General features: G+C 36.6%; 1 protein-coding gene across 1 annotated transcript in view; it reads right to left on the reverse strand.

Annotated features, from left to right (window-relative positions):
• LOC140237166 (uncharacterized) overlaps positions 1-26,300 on the reverse strand; it is an 80,838-nt gene extending 54,538 nt beyond the window's left edge. Inside the window, exons 1-3 of the mRNA XM_072317108.1 lie at positions 26,204-26,300; positions 15,546-15,866; positions 13,258-13,545 (exon numbers count right to left, since the gene is read on the reverse strand). Of these exons, the coding sequence (XP_072173209.1) occupies positions 13,258-13,545; positions 15,546-15,866; positions 26,204-26,300 (706 nt within the window). The remainder of the gene's footprint in view (positions 1-13,257; positions 13,546-15,545; positions 15,867-26,203) is intronic.
• Positions 26,301-26,585: the final 285 nt, after the last annotated feature.

Below are 26,585 nucleotides of genomic sequence, written 5' to 3' on the forward strand. Positions count from 1 at the left end.
CACAAAAGTAAAAATTGCAAAACTGAACAAGTTGTCATTCATGCGTATGCGTTCTTCCATAGAACAATAAGAACAACAAATTTCACACAAGAAGAAACATGAATTGAATTGCAAAACCAAATCTTTGATCTCTATGATATCTTTAAAGCCTAAAAGACCAATGAAGGCGAAAAGTAATGGGGGAAAATAAAGCATCTTATGTCAAGTCTAAATTCAAATGAGATAAAAGAAGAAGTAATAATTAGTAAAAATGGAATAAATTTGAGGGTTTTTTTCAAATTAGGAACTTGTAAATAACGTTTGGTTCTTGAAATTGTCACAAGGAATTTAAATCACTAGTTTAAAAGAAATAAATATAGAAATTCTGCTCATTCAACCATCTTTATGCTTTCTATTCCCTATGTCATTTGAAGTTTGACTTGACAGAAAATTCTTATTTTTCCCCTTTAGTTTCCCACTTTGTTTTTTTTTTGAGGTAATAAAGAGATAAAGAGAACAAAAACTTATTTTTGCTATTTCATTCATGTCTCTCTTTGTCTTAAAGTGGTCTTTTGTTGACAATATTATTGTGAAGGGCATTTGCAAATGAAAGAGAACATGTCAATTTTTGCAATTTTTGATTTTGTGCCTTAGAAGAAAAAATGAATGTGCTCACTCATGCGTAAAGTTTTCTTTTTAATTAACCTGTGAGCTTGATAGCCAATTAAATTACCTTTAGTATGGTATAAAATACATGGATTTTCATAAAAATCTTCTCTGAAAATTTTGACCTCGAAAAAGTGTTTACTTTCTTTTTTTGCTGAGTGTATTAAATCATGTACAACGTTATATTCTTTTAAGGCTAGATTGAAAACTACGTTACTGTCAGATTACAATCTATGAACATAGCATCTGAATTTTGATTTGTTTTGTTTGATCACGTTTCTTTTTCTGTAAATTGGATTTAAAACTACAACAAATATACGCAATGTTTCCTGTATCTATCATTTCATTTCGGTCCCATTATCTTCATCATCACCATCATCACTTTCATCTTCATTATCACATTTTTCCTCATCATTACCCGGTCATCATCATCATCATCATCATTCACTTTACTATTATTCCTATCTATGCACTAGGACATAAAACATAATGCATTTACAGTGTATCATATTTTGTAGTATTTACCCATTCCTCAAACAATATATCTGTATTATGTAAATAGGTTCCGGGGCTGCCACGAGCTCAAGCTTTTGCTTATAGTGATAGTCCTTCTTCCGCATAATTTCTAAGGTAATTATTTAGAAATTTGGTAATACGAGTTATATTTTCTTAATGGAATTAATTTACACATCACTTTTCCTTCTTTGAATCATGTACATTGTAATCTGCTAACTGATATTTTATGTGATATTACTGAAAAGAATCTTGATTCATGTATGAAATTGTATTGGAAGGTAATATCAAACAAACAAACAAACAGTTGTATGACTTCTTGCGTTTTGATTGATTAGAACCTGATATCCATTCCATGGCTGTATAGTTGCATGGTAGTATTACTAACGACCTCTTTCGCCCGTCATAGGTTTCTTGCGTTCTGATTGGGTAAAACCAGACATCCATTCATGGAGTGTATAGGTGAATGGTTGTATTTATTTCTAACACCTTTTGCCCATTATACAAGCTTCTTTTTTCACACATTTTATGATGATAACAATGTAGTTCATTGTTTCATAAATGTTGATCTCAAACTCTGTAATGATCTCGATAGTGCCCGGTCCTACTGGCATTTTGGGAGATAAGTATATGAAGTGCGCACAAAATTAGTTTATATTCGCTAAACGTCCGCAACAAAAAAAAAAATATATATATATGCTATAGTTGTAGTCTAGCGGGCGACGTATTCTAAGCCTATTCAGTCTTTGATTGCCAGTCGATAGAGGGCGCGACAGTGTGGAAGACTAGTCGACGAAAAATACGTCTAGTATGAAACCTCCGAATAGAGGCGTGAAACCGGGCGTGGAAAGACAGTTGTCTGCTAACAAATCTCGAAGTTTCATTGGCTGAGCACCAGTTTCAATCAAAACACATCGTAGAGCCCAAAGGAATTCTAGTCTACTCTCCGAGGTTTAATATTATAGATTGTCTTTCAATGAAAATAGAATTTCCCTTTATCTTTTACATTATTACGGTATTTTGACATTCTCTTCATTCATTTTGAGGTGTACGATATCTTACCTTACTTCAAATAAAAGAATAATAGCAGTCAATGCAACTACATGCATGAGAACATTCATGAGGGTTCTGCACGTGGAAACTATTCCAAAACTACTGCTGAATGCAAACCTTTCACTCTTGTTGTAAAGTCTACGAGATATTCAGTGTGATTGTCAGTTCTGACAGTTTAATTGATATTTCTCCCATGGGCAATTTTATCACTTCGAAATACTCTACATTTTCATATTAAATCTATTAAGATATTTGCTAAATATCAATAAAATCGGCAGTCAAGATAACAATGTCTATTGCCATGCACCATCGACATTAAACTGGCATTTCCTGACGTTTTCTTGGGTGATCACACTGTTACGGGAAAACTCATCCGTGGTACATTTCCTGTGAAAGGGAAAGGAGAGAATCTGCGACACAAAAGGATTCCTGCAAAGCCAAAGTGCCAGAGGAATATGGTGCATTTTTCGCAATCATGAAATTACGAGACGCCAGTCTATAGGTACTGATTAGCATGTTTGAACTCAAATGTAGATAAAGACAAACTTCTGGCCATTCAAAATGCATGCCTATGTAGGAAATGTGGAGATGAATTAACCAACATTAACGAGTTAACCTATGTCGATGGTGCACACACACATACACATACACACACACACACACACAACCTGAAAAAAACACAACATATTACGAAAGTAGAAGACAACGCAAAACACACAAAATCTATGACCACGACAAAAGCGCCAGAAAAGACCCACGTGGCTCACCTGAAGCCTCTGGTGCCATTTTCACGAGAAACATCTCGTTTAGGGGAAAGTCATGAATTTTTTATTACGTTTATACAAATTTGTTTAGATCTGTCAGAGGTTATTTGCTTAACTTTTGACACTTTCATAAGTTTAAGTAAGAAGTGAAAATTATCACTTTGACTTGACCTTTGACCTTATGGCCAGGTACTTCCAAGATATAATATAATCTCTATTTGTTAATACTGTACTTGCATACACTAAGTTTGAAGAAAAATCCTACAGGCATCTTATAGATAAGAGGAAAATAGTGAAATTTTGAGGCGTTGACCTTGATCTTTGACCCCTGACCTTTGACTCATGACCCCTACATTCCATACATAATCACTGCCAGTCAGTGCATGCATATACTATTATACTAAGTTCCATGAATATATCTTCAACTGTTTGTGAGATATGGAGAAACAAGTGAAATTTTCACTTGAACTTTGACCTTTGACCTTTGATCTTACGACACAAAACTCCCCCTGGGGAATCTTCATTTGGTAGTCCATGTATACACAAAGTTTCAAGAACATACCTTCAGTAATTGCATAGATATGGGGGAAATAGTGATTTTTTTTTTACATTTGACCTTGATCTTTTGACCTTTGACCTTGAGCATATGTGCCCAAAAGATGACAGGCACAACTTTACCAACTTCGCCTACTTGTAGATATACACGCCAAGTGTCATACCTGTCCACAAAATTGACTTACGAACAGACGGATGAACATCTCGAAAACATAATGCCTCCGGCGACACTTCGTGGCGGAGGCATTAAAAACAACAGACACAACCCTTTTGGAACCTAAATCCTTCACATAGGGTGACGAAGTCAGTTTCGTCTAGAATATGGACTCTTTTGTCAGAATTGCACTAATCTCCAGATGCGATAGGAATAAACTATTTACCATTTTGTTGTCTACCTTACATGAGATCATTATTATTGTATGTTGCGGTTCTGGACATGCGTTTACATACAAGAAAAGTTGTAAATAAAATATCATTACGCTAACAAAACCAATTCTGCCCTAAATATGCTTTAGAATTGCACTGTGATTCGTTATATTACGTTTCTCAATGTGCGATATCTAGAGTTTCTTCAAAGAGATAATTAAAGTAGTTGGGTTAGAATTTTTAATATAAATTTTCCGACGAATTAGTTTCCCAGAATATGGCGAGGCAAGGTAGTAAACTTTCATAGCGCCGAGGATACACGGTTTTGAATAGGCAATAACTAGAGATAATTTCCATTTGATAAAAATCATTTCATTAACGAGTCGAATTTCCCCTTTTGTAGCAGAAGGGCAGCTTTAGACTTTCGAGAACAGGCTGCAAGGATGACGAAAGCAGCTTTGCCCTTGATATTGGTACACTAACAATTTATATCTAATAGAGTTACACTCTTCCAAATGGACAATGGTAACAAATAACCTCCAATTAACATAGAATACTTATTTATGTTACAGTTCTGACGTCACCGTTTTCACCTTTTTCGTGTCTCTTGTATTCAATTCCTCTAACCCATAACACATATCTGTTGGTGGACACTTCTTGATATCGCACATTGAGAAAAGTGCAATAATTAATAATGTATGACACGTTATAGTACTTGAGCATATTCTGGACCAAATCAATTTCTTAATGATTGCGGTCACCTTTTATTCACAACTTTCTCATGTATTCCAACCTTCTAATTCAACGCACATTCCTCCTAGATTAAACATCTTGTTATTGCAAAATTCAAAGAAAAGTGGTATAACGAGTCCTATACATTACCTAAGCATATTTTTGGGGAATTCATTTTTTCACCGTTTCCACCCTTTTTGATGCCCTTATTTACAAGTTTCTCGCGTACTTAAAACCCTTAAACCAAAGGACATGTCTCATGGAAAAACAAAAATGCTTGATATCGCACATTAACAAGCCTGCAACTCTTAGCAAAGTGACATGAGTTCTTGTATCTCCCAACCATATTTAGGCAGGAATTATTTCGTCACCGCTGTTATAGTTTTTTTCTTTCACGTTTTATTTAGAGCTGCCTCGTGTATTTGAGCCCTCGAATCGAAAGCCCATATCCCTTGGTAACGAAGAAAAAAAAAGATACAACGGTGATGAAATTGATTCATCCCACAGCATGGTTGGTTAATTCATCAACTAGTAACACCGCTTTACTTATCAAGAAGTTTAATCGACCCTTAAACCATTTTGTCACCGTTTCCCTCCATTTCCGTCACACTTTATTTACAACCGGTCTTATATTTGCGGGATCTTATCGAAAGCGCATTTCCCACGGAAGACTTGTTGATATAGCACAAGGTGCAAATGCAATTCTAAGCAAAGTGGTCTAACAATCTGATGTATCGCCTATACATATCCTGGGCGAAATGATTTCGCAGCCTCTTTTCGTCACTCATTATTTACAATTGCCATGACTGTGTCATGTATTTAAAACGCACATTCAGTACTGTAACATAAATCTCATATCATTCGGAGGTGTTTTTTGTTTATTATATACGTCATATATTAGGTTGTTCCCTTGTTTGTCGAAGACGTCGAAAGTGATAAACCATAGTTCCATCATGAAAATCCTAGTCAAACTCTTTCTCTAGGGAAATAATCCCACTACACCACATTTGTCACAAGCGTGTTCTTTACTGTCAACTCTACATTGTCGCCTGCTCTCCAGTGCTCTTTGAATTCTGAAGTTGTCGTTTTGTTACCCATTGATGTATTGATATTTTATCCTCTAAATTAGATAATAATAGATTAAAGTTATTGAATCACTCTCCATGTACAATTTACATCCTCACATTAATAAAGCAACCAGAATAGTTAATAATTCTGAAACTTTATAGATGATGTATTTTCTAATGTGAATGAGTTCGACAATTTTAATGGTATTTTATATTTTGATGTATCTGACCATCTCCCTATTTTTGTTATTTCTCAGAATAAGGTTGATAGTATCAGGAATAAGTATAAACGTGAATATATTAGAAGAGAAACAAAACAAAATATTGATAGACTAATTGCTGATTTAGCAGTTGAGTTTTGGGATGATGTTTTCGGTGAATCCGATGTCAACAGCTCCTATGAATTATTTATAAATAAGTTTCTTTTTTATACATATAACAGGAATATACCCCTTGGACGAAAAAGAAAAAATAGGAGAAAGCCTCGTAGACCATGCATTACTAAGGGTATTTTGTTGTCGATGAAAACACGCAATAATGTATACAGGAAAGCGCTACACACGCGATTAGATGCTGATTTCAATAGATATAAAAAGAACAGAAATGTATTAACAAATATTATACGATTGCCACATAAATTTTATCATTCAAAAAATATTGAATCTAAATGATCCAATTCAAACTCAATTTGGAAGATACTTAAGGATCTTTTGGGAAATAAAAAAAGTTATTTGTTCTAAAATTATTGAAAATGGATATGAAATTACGGACTCAAGTGATATTGCTAATACTTTTAATGAGTATTTTATTGATATAGGATCAAATTTAGCATCTTCCTTAAATGAAACCGATATCAATTTCATGCAGTATTTTTCTGAATCATTTGATATTTCTCTTTTTTTTTTCTCACCAACTTCATACCATGAAATAGTTAGCATCGTTAAAGCCCTTAAATCCAGTAAGTCCTCGGGTTATGATGGTTTAAGTGTTTATCTCCTTAAAAAGATTATTCATTTTATCGCACCCCCACTAGTACACATATTTAACATATCTCTCAGTTCTGGCCGCTGCCCAAACTCACTGAAAATCACAAAAGTGATTCCCATCCATAAAAAAGACGATCACACACAACTAAAAAACTACCGCCCAATATTCCTTCTCCCAAGCATATTAAAAATTATAGAGAAAATTGTTTATAAAAGATTATATTCTTTTCTAAATGAAAATTAAATTCTTATTCCGAATCAATTTGGATTTAGGAAAAATCACTCTACAGATTACGCTATTACTCAACTTTGTGATAAGACAATTAAAGCTTTTATTAATAAGGAACATATTGTTGGAGTTTTTATGGACCTGAGTAAGGCATTCGATACTATCGATCACAAAATTCTTATTCGCAAATCAAAACATTGTGGAATTCGAGGAATATCTCTGCTATGGTTCACCGATTATTTATCTAACCGTGAGCAATATGTTGAATTTGATTCATATTCCTCCAGGATATTAAAAATCAATCGTGGAGTACCACAAGGGTCTATCTTAGGCCCTCTGTTATTTCTTGTTTATGTTAATGATATGATTAATGTTTTCACTAATATTAACTTACATTTTATTAATTGCAGATGATACAAATATATTCTATTCACATAATGATCCACAGATACTTATCCGCACACTTAATTTTGAATTAGGTAAAGTTTCTTATTGGTTCAAAAGCAATAAAGTATCTTTAAATATTGATGAAACTAGTTTTATGTATTTCAAAAATGTTCATTCTTCTGATATTGAATGTCATTTATATATTGATGGATTACCCCTTGTAGAAAAAAAAAAGTCTACAAAATTTCTTGGTGTAACTATTGATGCTAATCTTATCTGGAATAAACATGTAAATAATATAAGTAATATTGTATCGAGAAACATAGGTATATCTTTCAAACTGAAAGATTTTTTTTTTTTTTTTTATAGAAAAGTCTCTTTTTATTTTATATAATGCACTGATTTTACCATACATCACATACTGCAATATGGTATGGGCAAATTCTAACAAGACAAAAAATCAGTTCACCTTCTCAAAAAAAAAAGAAAACACTTCGCATTTGTACCAACTCACATTATCTTGCAAATTCTGAACCATTATTTTTTTAAATTGAAAACTCTGAAAATCAACGATATTCATACATTACAATGCGCAATATTGATGTACAAATACAAATCCAACACCCTCCCTTCCTCGTTCCACAACCTATTTACTGCGAACTCCAGCGTCCACGCTTACCCAACTCGACATTCCAAAGATTATTATCACCTCCACAATCCCAAGTTAATGATAGCTCACAAGTCAATTAGACACCATGGACCTGACGTTTGGAATAATCTCCCTGAGCAAATTAAAACAACCACCAAATTATATTCTTTTAAGGCAGTTATGAAAAAAAATCTTTTATCTAAATATAATGATGTATGAGTGATAAGAACTTTGGGGGTTTTTACGTTCACTCACAAACAGTTTATTTTGATAAAGTATTAGTTATTCAAATTCATGAATTTCTTCCGTCGAGATGTTTTCATTGCAACTGATTGACAAATTGCCCTACATCGATGTAGGGCAATTTGTCAATCAGTTGCAATGAAAACATCTCGACGGAAGAAATTCATGAATTTGAATAACAAAGCAGTACCCGCTGCATGCTATAAGGATTAGAACCAACACTTGCTGTCGGGCGAAAGCTCGGTGGTCTAGTGGAGATGACGCCTGTCCGGTGATCAGGAGGTCGTAGGTTCGAATCCTGCTCGAGTATGTACGCCCATGATTTTTTATCATGGCTACTACTAAAAAACACTGATCAATTCAGTGCTTATTTACGTCGATGTAGGGCAATTTGTCAATCAGTTGCAATGAAAACATCTCGACGGAAGAAATTCATGAATTTGAATAACAAAGCAGTACCCGCTGCATGCTATAAGGATTAGAACCAACACTTGCTGTCGGGCGAAAGCTCGGTGGTCTAGTGGAGATGACGCCTGTCCGGTGATCAGGAGGTCGTAGGTTCGAATCCTGCTCGAGTATGTACGCCCATGATTTTTTATCATGGCTACTACTAAAAAACACTGATCAATTCAGTGCTTATTTACGTCGATGTAGGGCAATTTGTCAATCAGTTGCAAAGTATTAGTTTTAGTAATTTGCTGCACATCAAAATTTTTGATATTGTATACAGAAGTATGTAGAAGACATACATGTTACACAAAGAATAAATCAGAATCAACTCAATTAGGTATATATACCCAACCATTAAATTAACAAAATTGTATTTCATCGCATGCACAGCTCAGCACAGCACAGCACTCACGTCAGGACAGTATTATGGTAAAGAATGCCTATAGATAGCAAATAAACGAAAACTATTTTCAATTCCCCCTTTATTTTTGATTTCACAAATTATTACGATATTTTGGATTTGACTATTGATTCTATTTTGTAGACCGGTCCGTCATACAGATATGTAAATCGATTTTAAGTCTTGAATTTTACCCCGAGGCCTCGATCCATGTCAAGCTGCTGCTTATGATCGCGGTCTCCTGCTTTTCTGTTATCATGATATCAAAAAATGTTTAATTTTAAAAATCTATTTATACAAATCCCCTCTGTTATATTTTTTTCTAAAATTCATTTATTGAAATGACATGATATAATCTGAATCAATAATCAATTATTATCTACATAATCTACAACTGTTGATTTAACGATTCGCCTCTGAACATTTTTTTGTGAATGATATGCCACAAGTCTTATACATCGAATACTGTCATGTTCGTAGTGTGTGTGTATATGTACTTTGAATTAATTTGCAAGACAGTATAATATGCTTGCGTATATGACGTGTATTGTTAATTTCTAGATATGTGTATTGTTTTATTATGTGTGATTTGGAAAAAGGCAGAAATGAAATAAAATCAATCAATCAATAAATCAATCAATCAATCTGAAATGCCTATTTACTACTTTAATCAAGGAATTTGTCAAATTGATGTTATCTCTTGGTATTGTGAATAGAGAGTCGCAGATCAAGCCATGAAGTTACAACAACATTTCAATGCTTCGGCTTTGCTTCAGAACAGAAACATAAATCCATGCTAAGTGGAGGTTATTTTTTACCATCGCACATTGCGATTGGTGCAATTCTGACAAAAGAATACCATAGCAATATTCTGGATGAAACTGTTTTCGTCACCCTTATGTGAAGGATTTGAGTTCAAACAGGGTTATGTGTACACTCATGACAAGATCTTAAAGTAGACCCTTTCGATATTCCGAAAATGAAATAAGGCTCATAATCCTTAAAGATTGTTGATCTGAAAATGATATATGGTTTGTTATTCCGACGTAGTGATGGCCTGAAAATGAAATTACGTTCGTTTTTTAAAGGTTTGTTAGTCCGAAAATGAAACAAGGTTCGGTTTTCCAGCGATTCAATAATCCAAAAATGTAATAAGGTTTGTTAATCCCAGCATGATTTAAGCCTCGTCAATCCCATATTGAAGGTTCGTTAATCAAAACATTACTACCATCTGTGGAGAAGCCGGGACTGTCGAGAAGGCGGGAGGGATCATTGTTTCTGTAGACTAGTTATATGATGGTGGGAAGGGGCTGATAATGGTGAAGGGTGTACACAGTAGTCTTTCAGAGAGAATCATCAGTACACGCACGCATGACTTTTTTGGTGAAGCCTTTAGGTGGCCTAATATATAATTGTTTCTACGTCATGTGTGAGATTTATGTACACATTCCACGGGTCACACAATGTATAATGGCTCATCATGACTATGTCATAGATGAGTATGGGAGCATACGGCGGAGAGGGAGACATTGCTTATGTTTCCATTATCAGTTCAATTTGCAAATTGTACGATTGTATTCCAGTTCCCAAGTGAGTGTATCGGGGTGTTTGTGTGTTTCCGCATCTATCTCTCTCCTTCTCTCTCTTTCTTTCTTTTTTGCTCTCTCTCTCTCTCTCTCTCTCTATGGTGTATAATTATATATATGCCTGTTTTTGTTCAATTATCACGACGTATTATAGTACAATGTATCATACCGTTTGTTATATGACAGTTTTCGTTCTCTAAAAGAAGTTCATTTCATTTTCGGAATTTAAACTTTATTTCGTTTACATCGGATTAACGATCCTTCGAATACCTTCGACAAAAAAAAATGAAAGAACACAAAATTCATAAAGTCTTGTCAAGAAAGATGGGTAGGGTTTATTTCTGACAGTTCTAAGCAAACAAATAAGTAATTGCGAAATCTACAATAGCTTTCCTTTAAACGAGATATTTCTGATGAAAACGGTGCCAGTCGCTTCAGTTGAGCCACACGGATCTCACAAGTAGATTTTGCGTGTTGAGCCCCACTTTCCTAACATGGATTATTTTATACATCATCCACATACTTGTTGGTGTTTTTCAATTCAGCTTCACGTTTTTCTGCATAGGCATGCATTCTGAATGGCCAAAGAGATGTCCGCATCTTCATAATTATTTGTGTAGAAAATATTAATCAGCATCGACTTCCCTTTAACTGGTATACCTGTACCGCCATCATTAAGCCTTCTCTAAGACTGGCGTCTCGTAATTTCATGATTGCAAAGAATTAATCATATTTCATCTGGGCCTTTGCCTTTGCAGGAATCCTTTTGTGTCGCAAATCCTCTCTTTTCCCTTTCACAGGAAATGTACCACGGACGAGTTTTTCTGTGACAGTGTGATCACCCAAGAAAACGTCAGGAAATGCCAGTTTAAATGTCGATGGTGCATGACAATAGAGATTGTTATCTTCACGGCAGATTTTATTAATGTTTAAGAAATATCTTAGTAGATATAATATGAGAATATAGAGTATTTCAAGGTGAAAAATTGCCAATGGGAGAAATATCATCAATTAAACTGTCAGAACTGACAATCACAGTGAATATCTCGTAGACTTTACACAACAGTGAAAGGTTTGCATTCGGCAGTAATTTTGGAGTAGTTTCCACGTGCAGAACCCTCATGAATGTTCACATGCATGTAGTTGCATTGAATGTTATAGTTCTTTTATTTGAAGTAAGGTAGATGGCATACACCTCAAAATGAATGAAAAGAATGTCAAAATGCTATTACAATGTGAAAGAAAAAGGGAAATTCTATTTTCATTGAGAGACAATCTGCATTATACCTAGGAGAGTAGACTAGAATTCTTTCTATATACGTCTAGGGAGAAACACATTGCAGAGCTATATACTTTGTATAGCTCTGCGATGTGTTTTGATTCACACTGAGACAATGAAACTTCGATACTGAATACTGGCAACTATCTTTCCGCGCCCGGTTCCACGCCTCTATTCGGAAGTTTCTTACTAGACGTATTTTTAGTCGACTAGATTTCTACACTATCGCGCCATCTATCGACTGGCAATCAAGGACTGATTTAAGGCTAAAGGCCGTGTCACACCAGCCTTGCGTGCGACTTGCAAAGAACAATTTTGACTACCCGGAGGTCCCCGTATATATCCGCACATGACAGTACCTAGCATGTATCTCAAAAGTAGTCGCCCGGAGGTGCGCACGCCTATTTTTTTACCCGCAACCGTGTTTAGGCCCTGTCACACCTTTCCGGGCAAGCTACTCGGGCTTGTTACGTGTAGGGATTTTCTAGCATACCGGACATTCCTGAGGGCGGAAAAGGATTTGTGCGAGTCAGCGCATGTGTTTTACTTGCTGGACGCGTTATACTTGCGAGTATACTGTGTGATCTTTGTACCAGTCGCGTGGGGGCTGACAACTTAGTGAAGGAATTCCTCTGATGGAATGGCTGAAATCTCACAGAATTTCATTATCTTGGCTGCATACGGGACTGCGAAGTACCTGCGTGGGAATTGCCTGGGAAGTACTGCCGCTAAGGGTCTCCTACTGGCGTTCTGCGTGGACCTCTACGGGCATTCCCGCGACTCACCCGGAAAAAGTTTTGGTCATGCTCAAAACTTGGCTGCGGTTAAATCGGACTTGCGTGAGCACCTCCGGGCAACTATACGCACTAGATACTGTCAGGTGCGGACCAACTGCAGAGAGCTCCTTGGAGTAAATTTGTTTCTCCGCAAGTCAAGCCGCAGAAGTTCCCCCGTACGGTATGACAAGGCATGAATGAAAATTGCAAACATTCTTGTTCGCCCGCTGAAAATCTTCTACGTGCTGGAAACTACCTCCTCGCCACAAGCCCGCGTTATGGTGTGACACGGCCTTTAAAAAAGTCGCTCGCTGGACTAATATAGTTGCGGACGTGTGCGGATGTCGGACGACTCATATAAGAGCGTGTTTCAGGAGAAAATGTGGATACTCAGCGAATATAAACCAATGTTGTGAGGTTTTCATACGCAAATCTTCATAAACAGTGGCCTTTAATCAGCCAATGCTAATTATATTTCATATGAAATTTTGTTATATCAGGTAATATGGTCTGTGGAAGAAAAAAAAAGAAAAATTGAATTTAAGAATAAGGAATTGCAGTCATGATAAGCCTATACCTCTCACAATGAGTCGCAACAAGCCAGCTCTAGCCAAATTCCTCTCGTTTATCAGGTGCAGTTCATACACCCCACCATCTACTGGTGTGACTTCTCCAACAATGGTATAACTTGCTCCTGCTCCAGTGGATCTATAAATGAGATCAGATGGATCGATCGTCCCATTGTGTCTCCAAAGTCTTTCTATGTTATCACTGATGGGCTGCACTGGTGAGAAGTCCACTGTCACATCCACATCTCCAGCATTCACAGTCTTTGAGAATCTTCCTTCTGCTGGAAGAAACCTAGCTGCAACAATGTAAGCACATTCATTCGACATATGACAATGACCTCGATAATTTTTGCTGCATCAAGCAGTCAAGTTGGATACCTACATTGTCGCATGCATTCAATTTTCTGATAGTAGTATAAAAGGCCTTTTATCAACGATGTGATTAAGTTCACTTAACCTCAGCTGAGTACTGACCTGACTATCAATGATTAGTACTCGGCTTTCCTATGGAATGTTACGGGTGGGAAATGATATTCATGGCTTAATCCTGATGAGCTTCTTGACCTTATAACTAGTGTATTTATTCCCATACTTAAGAAATACTATATAACAACAGGACAATTCTAGCGTAACTTCTGTGTAAAATTGAATTGTTACCAATTTACAGAGACCATCGACAATGAACTTTGTGTATCACGATAATCTTTTGTATCATTAAATTCATAGCTTTGATTCCACCCGTTCCACTGACGTAAAGCATGCACCACTGGACATTCTAAGATGACGACGTGGATTTCAACTTTCACTGAATGTAATTTCTTTTCTACCTATATGCACGCTTGTTTTCTAATTGTACTATAGATTCCCAGTTGAAGTGAATAAGGAAAGTTTATTTTTACTCCTTCTGTAATGTATAGCATAATATATATATATATATATATTTATATTTATATATACATTATAATTATTATATATACAATTAAAGAAGGGAAAGAGATGTGTGCATAAGCAGTACCAAAGAGCAGGGTACATTGTATCTAGTTAATAATAATATAATATAATAATTTGGGGTATGGAGATGTTAGTTGAAGTTACTGATAATTGGAGTTACTTATGTAATTTTTAGCTACATTTTGTTAACCCTTTACTCTTACTGGTTGTGGATTAGAGGGACTTTCTCAAAGATAGGATAATTCCACTGAATTGTAAAAATAAGCACCTAAGTAAACAGGACAGAATGTCACCTGACTGCAAAGGAGACTCACAAATCCCAGTCATGTAGCAATGTAATTCAATTACAATACCATTTGCTTAACAACTTCACCTGTGAGAATTTGTTTATGCTTTCTTCGTTTGCTGTGCTTCCATGAGCACCCAATCCTGCGTTTCTACGGCGAAGCTGCTATGTCATCATCCATGTCCACTGTGATTTGTTATAAGTTTTGAAATTCTTCTTACTGTTTATCCCAATCACTATAGATTATGTAACTCTGTATCCAGTATATCCAGTTTATGGATGTTCTAATGCAAAAGTCTGAAAATCATCTAGAGTTCTCCTTTCATCATTCCTGTACTTGGTCAAAGAAATCTACATAGTATCAGGCAAGTTGAAGTAATCATGGCAATATGAACTGTAGCAATGGTGGGTTATACCAGGGAGGTACATGCGAGCTTGGTTATACCCCCGTTCCACTCGTCGGAAGCAAAGCTTGTTGTTCCCGGCCACCCACCGAAGCGTATTGGATGGTAGTCTGATGAATCCACTTGTCTTGGTCGACTATCAGGTCAGTGTCAGACATTTCGGGCATAAATGATCCAAAGAAAATGCATGTCGGATTTATCAGACTGCGATTCGATACACTTCGATGGGTGATCGGAAGCAACGATCTTTGCTTCCGATGTGTGACCCATGAGAAAAAAAAAATCTCTGTGGAATGGGGGTATTAGCAAATGAATATGAAAACATAAATTCTCTCTTCCTCTTTCTCTCTCTTTCTCTCTCTTTATGATACTTTCTGAGTCAATGTAAAATACATTTCATTTATCTGACTGTGATGTTAACTAATGTTGATGTGTTGCATTTTCTTCTCTATCTTGCTTTGGGTTGTTGTTTTTTTTTTTTTTTTCTATACAATAAAAATCTTGCCCTTTACTAACCATGCTAACAGCCATATACTTGTCTGTAAAACATGAGTACAGTTCACTTCAACAAGCTATTGTTTATTGTTGCGTGTATTGTAATATGAGCTGAATCGTTTGTCAATGTGAGAGAATATGGAGAACTCTTCACACTTACCGTCAGACCTCAGAAATATTGTCGGCACCACCGTGGACTGTCCATCTTTGGTGGCTGAACAATAAAATGCACCAAATGCCTCGTTATTAGTGGTATTTGAAAGAACTGTTTGATAAAATTGTATTGAAGGATCACTATGAGAATGGAGCTGTGGAGCAGGAGGATCGGGGTTAATCTCTTGTCCATTCATCGTGTAGACATAGCGACCAGTGGAAACAGTGGCATCAAAATCTGGTGCACTTCGAAAACAGGCAAAGAACGAGTCTCCACGCTCTGCACTCGTGAAGGATCGGCTGGTTGTTGATATGAAAGGAGACTGACCTGTATGGGGGAAAAACACTCAAATCAGTTCGGGTTTAGGTTTCTAGTTCACCTGAACCAAAGGCTCAAGTGACCGTTACCAATTAATCATTGTCAGACATCCGTCATCGTACGTCCACGTCATGCAAGCATTTCATAATTTCAGTTTCTTCTTAAGAACCCTTGACGGATATTCTCTAAATCTGGCAAGTAACATCCATAGGGGAATAAGATTTTAATTTGTGCTCGATCCTTCTAATTGTAAGCAATTGAAAATCTTATCTACAGTACTGCACGAGTATATGCAATATACAACTGTAAATAAGAATATTTATAACTGACGCTTCATGTTTGTTCATGGCAGATCGGGGGGGGGGGGTCCCCTCAGTGCTTGGGGGAAGGGAGGGGGTAACCAGACTGGGACCCAATTTTCACTTTTTCAATTTCTTCTTGCAAACCCTCACCAAAAGTACTACGTAAGGTCGAACGAAATGAAAACGAATGTATTTCAAAAATCAAGAAGTAAGGGACATCAGAGCAAAAACGAACAAACAAACAAAAAAAGAAGTGCAGCGTTCGGTTTACCATCCACATATGAAGACAAAATCTAGGTACTCAGTTCAACAGCAAATTCTCTTCTGGCCACCGATCACATTGGTGAAATAATACTCATCATCGCTTTCTGGTGTTGAGATAGAGAAAACAATACATTTCTCCGACATACCAAATTGGTTTCGGACTAGTCAGAAATAGGTATTAAAACACATAGCGCATGTCAAGTAGCATGAGACAGACAGATACACACACACACACACACACACACACACACACACACACACACACACACAAGTGCTTAATGAGATGCAGAAGATGTAGGCCATTTCCTGTGGGGGAGGCTATTCTAAAAATAATTCTGCCAGCATCTTGCTTTTGTGAGGCAATGCACAATGCCATTGAAGAAAAAGCAAACTAAATGTAATATACAATTATGAAAGCAAGGCTAAATTTACTTTCACAACCATGGGAAAAATAACTTGAAAGACTTCTGCCCATACTGATTATCAATTTCAGTTACATCTCTGTGATCTGAGAGTGTACTATGTCGCCGTCCATTTGACGATTTACACTATTGATTCTGGTTATTGTTTTTAAAAATGCCCCTGTTAACATTGTCGATTGAGCTGATGATGATGATCAATTTTGAACAATAGCACTCAAGAATAAAACACTTGTAGAAAATCATGTCATTATACAAATGTCAGTAAATTATGTATGTATGAGAGAAATTCTTACGAGAATAGAAATATAATGTCATGAGAACTCAAAACAGAAGTGATTAATATTACCCAAAGGATCGTTGACCTGTAGTGCATGAGTCTATTCCTTTGGCCATCATACCATGTGACACCTGTATGAGCGTGACATTTTGAATTGTGCAATATGAATGGAATCCTAAATCAATCCTTCGGCCATGTGGCTGAGATATTTCGCACTACAAATGTTATGTAGTCCTTTGTAGAAAAAAAATAACAGTAATAATAATAATGATAATAATAAAAATGATAATAAAGTCAATCAAATGCACACTTCTGTCGTGTGCTTCTTTTCATAGAAAAAAAAAGTGCAATGTATGCAATTCATGCTTAAACGTAAATGTACATAAGTCCTGCGTATACAAATGTATGGCGGTTGCGCTATACACAAAAGAGCCGTTTCCATGCATCTTCCTCTCAGCGAGCATTGGTCTTTTTGGTTTCATTTGGGCTTTGGTTCCTTGTCATTTTGTAAGTGGAATTGACAGATAACTCTTTGGTTGTGGGATTTCATGACTACATTCATGTTTTTCATGCAGCTGTAGCTCACTTACATATATGAAGACCTGAATATAAGAACGACCCAAGTCCAATTTTTGGCCAAATTCAGTTTGACATGGGAAATTGTAGCTTATGCATGGACTCATCTTGTATATAAATGATAGACCCTAATCACCCCGGAAGTGCCTTAAATGAATGAGTGGAATTTTATATGAATGTAAGAATGACCCAAGTTCAGACTTGGGTAAGTTTTGCATTCATAATAAAACGCCCTCTCTGGTCTCTCCTTGTTGATGTGCAGGCCTATTCATGTATGTACCACAAAATGAACATGACTTGCTAGACAGTCGTGAGGAGTAAGGTTGGGAAAAATCGAAGGAATGGACGCAAAATATGAGCAAAAGTCTTTAGAGCAGTGCGGGAAAGGTACAAAAATTGCCAAAGAACCAAGTTCCTGTCATTTGAATAGCACAATATTATTGGGAAATCATGTGGAGAAATTTGGTAGAAATCAAGCAATCAAACCAATTTAGAAGATGGAGAAAGTAGTGAAATGACAGCATTTTTACCTTACCTTTGAACAAATGGCCAAACAGATTCAGAGAATTGATGTCTAGTAATATAATATAATTATGTGTATCATAACTTCATGAAGATATACTTTCCCGTATATACTGCAGAGACACATGGAAAATTGTGACATTTTGCAATTTAAACTTGAGCAATAACCTTTGACCCTTGACCTTAGGTACAACTGTATGTGCAAGCATGAGTTGATGTGGGCAGCTTTATCCACTTATTTATCCATGTGCAAAGTTTCAGCTGGGTACCTCTAGCAGTTCCTTAGTTATAACGTCCACATATTATTGCCTATAAGAGACAGATGGAAAACATTTCCACGCATTTACATACATGCACATGGAAGCTCCATGTATACACACAGACGTGCACACACACACACAGATACACACACATGATGAATTAGTGATGAGGGACATTATACTATGGTGGACAACTACATATTTGTAGGCCATTTGCCATACGGATTAAAAGCTGGAAAAAGTATCAAAACTGTCTTCTCTATTGCTTTTACCATACAATTAATATAGCAGCCTAACAAATCCTGTATGTGATTCAAAGAACGACCCAAGTCCATTTTCATGATTCAAAGAACGACCCAAGTCCATCACACAAAATTGCCTCTCCACAATTAATGTACATTTTAATTGTGACAATAATTTATGTACTCAATTATTTATACAATGTTACCTTCCCATCACAATTAAATAGAATAGTATTGGCCAAATAAAAAAGATATGAAATTTTGTTAAGTTGAATCGAAACGACCTTCCATGGACTTGGGTCGTTCTTACATTCAGATACTCATATATATATATATATATATATATATATATTTATATATATACATATATATATGATATATCATAGGAACACGGAAAAAGATCCCCCAAAAATCAAAAAGATCAATGCCAACTGAGAGAAAGACGCATAAAAACGGGTTTTGTGTATAAAGCAACAGTCAGACGGGGAAACATGTTAAATTATGTTTAATCAAGCACGAAAAAGGAAAAATGAGACCCAGCTCTCAAAGTGCATCTGCAGCCTGAAAGATAAACATGCAAATTTCACGTTAACGTGAGACATCAAAAAATAGTCAACTTAACCCTAAGAAAGAGTGGCCTGTGCCATCTCTGCCTCGATGAGAAGTTCATTATCATTCGAAACAAAAACGCGCTCTACAAAGGGTCTAAACTTTCATCAAAATGTAGACATCAAACAGGCAAACTATCCAAGTGTCAAGCCGATTCGCTGCGTCACATAAACACAGAAGCACATCACTTTGAAAGTCAGTCTGCCTGGAAATCGCAACAGCGTGAAACCGCCGGTAGCGGACAAGCGGTACGCCTATCTGGCTTCAGACGCGATCACAATATGTCTGAAAAACTTGGCAAAGGTGATTTGGTCGGGACAGTATTTCTGTTCAAACTTAGACAACCTTTCCCGCGGTGTCTAACGCTCACCTGAATATCGCAAGTTAAAAAGTTCACAAATTAAGATGGTACCTGGTAGTCAGTCCTACATTTCCTGCTGACCTGTTATACATTTTGTGGAGATAAGGCCTGGAAGACATACTGCCCCTGTGGAGAGTTGAACCGCCTACATTTTGTGTACGTTACTCCATTTTTATGTACGCGTTTATGGGCAGTGCTACATTGAACATGTTGAAGATCTGGTCAACTCTACTCGCTTGACTATGTTGGATTACCTGTGCACATTGAGTGGATTATTCATCTGTGCATCGATAATTAATCATCAGCACATCGAGGATCATTCAGATGTGCATCAAGTATCATATTTTGGACATCCAGCCTATATAAGATTTATTTATTTATTTATTTATTTATTTATCTATTTATTTATTTTATATTTATCTATTTCCAGCAGTAGGGCGGATAGCCCTTTCAGCACAGCTGATTTTCAAAGGGGTCCACTTGACTTACATATAACATTCATATAAAAAACAACAACAGCGATAAATACACGTTTAAACTTGTACAACACGGGTATGAAATCATTGTTAAAAAAATCAAAAAGGTGATTTACTGTCGACAATTAATAAATTCATCTAAATTATTTCAGTAGCAAATAGAAACAAATTATACACAAAATGACTCACAGTCGACATCTTAATTCATATATTAAAAATAATGGCAGTAATAGAAATAGCCGGACAAAAACAATAGAGATATACTCAGAGAACTAAACTTAACACAACTAAATACCTAACCAAAATACTAATCAACGACAACGAAAATGTATTTGAGTGTATGTGTGTATACATTATGAAGAAGGGGATATCTAAAACCGGAAGCTTGGAACCGGTGACCAAATGATAAATAAAACAATACTTATAAAAAAAAAATATTGAGAATATGAATACAAATGTATCACATTACAACTTAAGAAGTCTGGATCTCATTTTTCATCTTCTTACAAAAACAATGTATATCTTTCGTGTTTCGGGTGACCAATGACAATGAATTGAATAAACCTGAACTTGCATATAAAAAACTTAATTTGTTTTAGGTTTGGGTAACCAAATTTGAACCTGAAAATTACGGAGTTTATAGCTGTGTTCTTTGAAATGTATTCTTGACGAAAGATGTTGTGGTGCAAAATCGTACAAACATTTATGCAACAAAATCACATTTACTCTTTTCCAACGAACATATATTGAATAAATACCTGATTTACTAAACAATATCGAGGTTCTTTCTAAATTATCTACCCTTAAAACAATACGTAAAGCCGTTTTCTGTAAAACAAAGAGCCTATTCAAAGTGGACTTTGCGGCATTACTCCATACTGGTGAGCAATAATCCAGATGAGATTGAATAATAGAAAAATACAACATTTTTGCAACTTTAAAATTCACACAAAACCGGATTTTCCTCAGTGAGAACAAATTTCTCAAAATTTTCCCTCTTATATAATCCACGTGAAGTTTCCATGTAAGGTTTGGATCAAATACAACTCCTAAGATTTAGCATTTATATACTTCTTTCAATCGTATCCATTTATTTGAAGAATAATACCAGAATCATGAAAATACTTCAACTTCTTCCTGGAACCCAAAATCATATATTCTGATTTATCAGCATTCACAACAGGTTATTCGCCGTCAACCACGTAGAAATCTCTTTCAAATCTTGATTTATACATCTTGTAATTTCAACAGGATTATTGGAGGAAAAATACATACATGTATCATCTGCATAAAGAGATAAATCACAATGTTTGACCGTATGAGTAACATCGGTTATAAAAAGTAAAAATAATATCGGCCCCATTATCGAGCATTGCGGCACCCCATACACAACAGGAGCAGGGTATACGTGGCACCATTCACTTCTGTTCTTTGCATTCTTCCGTATGAATAATTCATAAACCACAACAGGCTGGTGTGGTCAAACCCATATAGTCTTAACTTTTCAACCATTATTGTGTGGTCGACCAATATCAAAGGCCTTTTTCAAATCTAATGTTACAAGCCCAGAAACCAGGCCTTTATCCATACTGGACAATAAATTTTCGGTAACATTTAATAAAGCTGTGGTAGTGGAGTGACCGCGTCGAAACCCCGACTGATTAGTAGACAAAATAGAGTATTCAGATAGGTATTTGGTGACTTGAGAATTAACAATTCTTTCAATGACCTTAGACAAAACCGGTAGAATGGAAATTGGTCGATAGTTTGCTAACTCTGTTTCCTTGCCGCCTTTGAATAAAGGAACGACTTTAGCACATTTCCATTCACGCGGGATGACCCCGCTGAAAAGGGATAAATTAACTATGTGAGTAAGTGGCAAAAGAATACATGGCGTTGACAGTTTCACGAATCTCACAGGTATTCCGTCCAAACCTGTAGCTTTATCTAAAGACATATTATCAAATACATTACGAACATCACTTTCAGTCACTTTAGTAAATACAAAAGTTGAATCAGACTCCATCTTCATATACTGTCTAAAATCTCCTTGAAACATTGTAGCTTTTTTTATCTGATGTACTATGTTCGAAAAATAACAGTTGAACACATTTGCCAATTCCAAAGAATCAGTAATTTCCCTATTATCTATTTCAACATAACAGACATCTCTATTCTTAGCTTTAGCGGGTAATACCTTTCGTATAACTTTCCACACCTTTTTACTATTTCTTTGATTTTCATTAATACCATTTAGTGCATAATTCTGCTTCAATTTTCTCATAATCAATGTTATTTCATTTTTCAACTTTCTATAATGATTCCAATCTCTACTACTATCATGACTATTAGTCTTTCTAGCTTTCTTTTCAGCTCTATCTCTCTTATGCATCATATCTTTTACTTCAGCGGTTATCCAGGGTACATTATTTTGTTTTACTCTTCTTTTCCTAAGTGGTGCATGTTTATCAATGACTTTCCTATACTTCGTTATCCGCTTCAGGTAAGCCTCCTCAACATCTTTTCTTCTATGACATCCTCCCACAATTCATTAGACAAATCTCTTTAAAAATCGTCAACATTCATTCTCTCAAATGCACGTATCATTACATACTTATGGTGTTGAGTTTTATGTTTAACTCGACCCCAAGTTGCTGTCACCATGTAGTGATCACTGAGACACATTGGTATAACATCGCATTGAGTAACTTTCTCAGGGGCAGACGTCAACACGAGATCAATAACTGTCGAGGAGGAGAGGGTAATTCTTGTTGGCTTATCAATCAGTTGTTTAAATGATAATCCTAAGCAAATGTCAATAATCGCTGGGTGGACGAACTTTTACGCTGAGTTAGAGCATTACAGATCAGATCACCCAACAACATAACATCAAAACCTAATATTTCGATTTTTTGGAAAATATTATCTAACTTTCCAAACAAAGATATTTTAGAATTTGGTGGTCTATACCAAAGACACATCAGAAAATGCTTCTGCTTGATTCTATCAATTTGTATAACAAGCAGTTCCAAATCGCCATCCATCAAGTCATGCCTGACTTCACAACAAATACCCCTTTTACTAAAACAATATTCCTCCGCCATTCTTATTCCTGTCTTTTCTTATTGTAATATAACCATCAATTTCTACAGCTACGTCTGGGATACTTTCGTTTAGCATACTTTCACTGAAAGAAATAATGTGAAATGGTGATTTCTGGAATATGTATCTTATCTCATCAATGCATTTATACATTTAGGTGAGTAACATGAAATTCCAGATTGGCTCGAGAGTAATTTACATGCATCGTTAGAATTTGTGTAGGACATTGGAAGGTTACCACTATTTCTGGCGTCATCACATGATTATTTGATTGGCAAACATCAAAATTGGTAAGATCATGTGCATTCATGAAAGGTAATTCCCCGAAAATGCATTTGCTACATATCCAGTCTTCATTGGACAGAAATACGTTTGTAGAAACAGTACAGCACTTCACATGAACCCAATGAACGAGATGACATAGAACATGCGGTTACTGCATCTGACCAGGGAGGTGAGAGGAAAAGGAGTGGGCACTCAGCCCTGAGGATTTTCCCTATCACTCAACATGGGATTATAAGGGATCAGTGCCCCAACGAACAAGTTTGGGGGCCAGACAACTCGCCCTCGTTTTTCGAGGGCGAGATGTCTTGGGTCCGAGGGCGAGTTGTCTTAAGTGGCGAAGGAATATACCCCGAACGATTGATTTAATCTCAGACAAAATAAAAGCTGCTTGAAAATAATTTTTCATTTATCTGCCTAAGTTAAATATCAGAATGCACACAGTTTTGATTTTCTCCGATTAAAATCATTTTTAAAATGAAAATTATGGGTATAAGTTAACAGGAACACAATGCAGCCTACAATGCATGCCGCGCCAGTGGGAGAAAAAGAGGCGAGGGCGAGATCGTATCTTCTTCTTCTTTTGCTGAATAAACGAATACAGTGAAATATTAATCGAATTTAACCTACTATCTAGCATCATTAATCAATAATACAAACCTGAATCATAAATGAAGTCTAAGAGGTGCATTCAAAGTCGAAAAATTTACTGCAGTTTGCCGAGAAGAATCAGGGGGCGAGCACAAATTGGGCATGGACGATTCGGCAATTCTAGCGACCTCAGGACTGGGAAAATGCGATAACAAAATGCCATAATTGTCATTTTAAAAATGATTTTAATCAGAGAAAATAGAAACTGTGTGCATTCTGAAATTTAATTTAGGCAGATAAACGCAAAAACCTTTTTAAGCAGCTTTTATTTTGTCTGAAATTAAATAAAACATTCGGGGTATATTCCTTCGCCACTTGAGACAACTCGCCCTTGGACCCAAGACAACTTGCCCTCGAAAATCGAGGGTGAGCTGTCTCCGGGGCGACCTGTCTAGAGGGAGAGTTGTCCTGGATCCCACAAGTTTCACCTTCCTGTTGTCCGTTGCATAAAAGTTGCAATTATGGTAACTTTGCCATCCAATTGTAACTTCCATGGAATTCTTGATTTTGATTGGCTGTTGCGTATTGTTACCATGGTAGTTACCATCGGATGGCAAAGTTACCATAATCATAACTTTTATGCAACGGGCCCCTGATCTGACTGTTATCATGTAAGTGATCGTATTATTAATTGTATTGATAAATCTAATGATTTAATGCCAGGTATATTGTGACATGCAAAGAAGAAGATCGCAATCACCAATAACATTTATCATCAGCACTCATCATTTATCACAATTAGCATCATTACTTTTTTTTTTAATTAAAAGCGACATCACCATGATTTTATGTTCATCGAGACAACTAATTTCCCTACTATGATTTTTTGATTATTACAATGATTATCTTCGATCATTTCTTTCACATGACGCAAATCTCTCGTTTGAAGAGGCTACACCCCAGTAAATAATGCCAGTGCATATCTTGGCAATCAATGACTTAAAATCAAAGATATAAAACACCTGTTTCTTGACCCTGGCCTAATCTAAGCATCAGTCATCGCCACAGCGCCACAGGAGGGGGGGGGGGGGGGCACCGCGAGAGGAGGAGATTGTTTTGGTTTTGGCATGGGCCATGTAGCCCCATGGTGCGTGTGTGTGTACGTGTGTGTGTGTGTGAGTGTAGACATTCAGCGTATGCAGACAGAGCATGCCTGTACTGTAGTGACCGGAACTATTGTCATTCCATTTTGCTCTCACCTTCTCCCTCCCCCATCTCTCCCCCCTCTCCCTCCCTCTCTCCCCTCGCTCTCCCCCCCCCCCCCCTCTCTCTCTCTCTCTCTCTCTCCCTCTCTCTCTCTTTCTCAATGATCCAGTCAGCAGGCTGATTGTAACCAGGGAGGTAGTCTCACCTCCCCGTTGTAACTCACTGCCAAATAGCACATTGTCAGCACCGGCAAACTGGCAATGCTCTCCTTCTTATTCCCGTATTTTCGTTATTTACGGGTCAATTTTTTTCGTTCGAAATGTAAAATGGATGACCGTAGAATTTCTCAATAGAATATAAAATTGAAAACTTTAGAAAGGATAGAGAAAACTGAGTTCACTTTGAATGGTCTGCCACAGGCAGATATCCTTATCATGCTCTTACGTAATACGACAGCTGCTGGAGTCATCAAACCCTGGCTTGGCCTCCAGGTTTGTCACGCCTGAGCAGAAAGTTTATTTGCAATGGACAAGTACTTCGACTCCCAACTCCCAAACGACAAATATACGCACCCCACTTTGTGTAACTGGGGTTGGGGACTCGCCTCAAACGAGGGATTGACGGCATGATTAATATTGACATTGTCATCATTACAATCTTTCTTTATCAACATCAAAATCATTCGATCACCAAACAATAATCCATAATCATGTCGTTTATTCTTTCACCATCGTCATCACCATCATTGGTCTTTCACCACGTCAATGCCAGAGCAACCACGCACACTTCAGTGTTATAGCACCATAAGGATTGACCACAAATTTGAGCAACACAAATAGGGTTGATCTTCTTACCTTGTACCAAAGATACACACAAGACTGCAACCGTCGCAACTATCGCGGGTGATGCCAAAGCCTTGGCAGTGAAGTCTGGGATGTTTCGATGCGACATTGCTGCGCAAATTATGAAGCAAGAATTTGAAGTTCTTCCAGTCTGACAAGGGTTTTTGTCACAGTGCCAGTGGTGCATCAGAAATCTAATGTTTTTGTCTTAAAATCCTGTTCTCCTATAAGTGGACATCATACTGATATAATTTTACCAAGAGGTACGGCAATACGGTACAAATATTTCAGCGTGAATAAAGAATGTGCATTTGCAAATACACTCTGACAACTTTGTCTGACGTCCGAAGCTTTGGTATGGCACTCTAACTCAGAATCAATGATGAACAAATCA

This window comes from Diadema setosum, chromosome 13, assembly GCF_964275005.1.
Source record: "Diadema setosum chromosome 13, eeDiaSeto1, whole genome shotgun sequence".
Taxonomy (NCBI): Eukaryota; Metazoa; Echinodermata; class Echinoidea; order Diadematoida; family Diadematidae; genus Diadema; species Diadema setosum.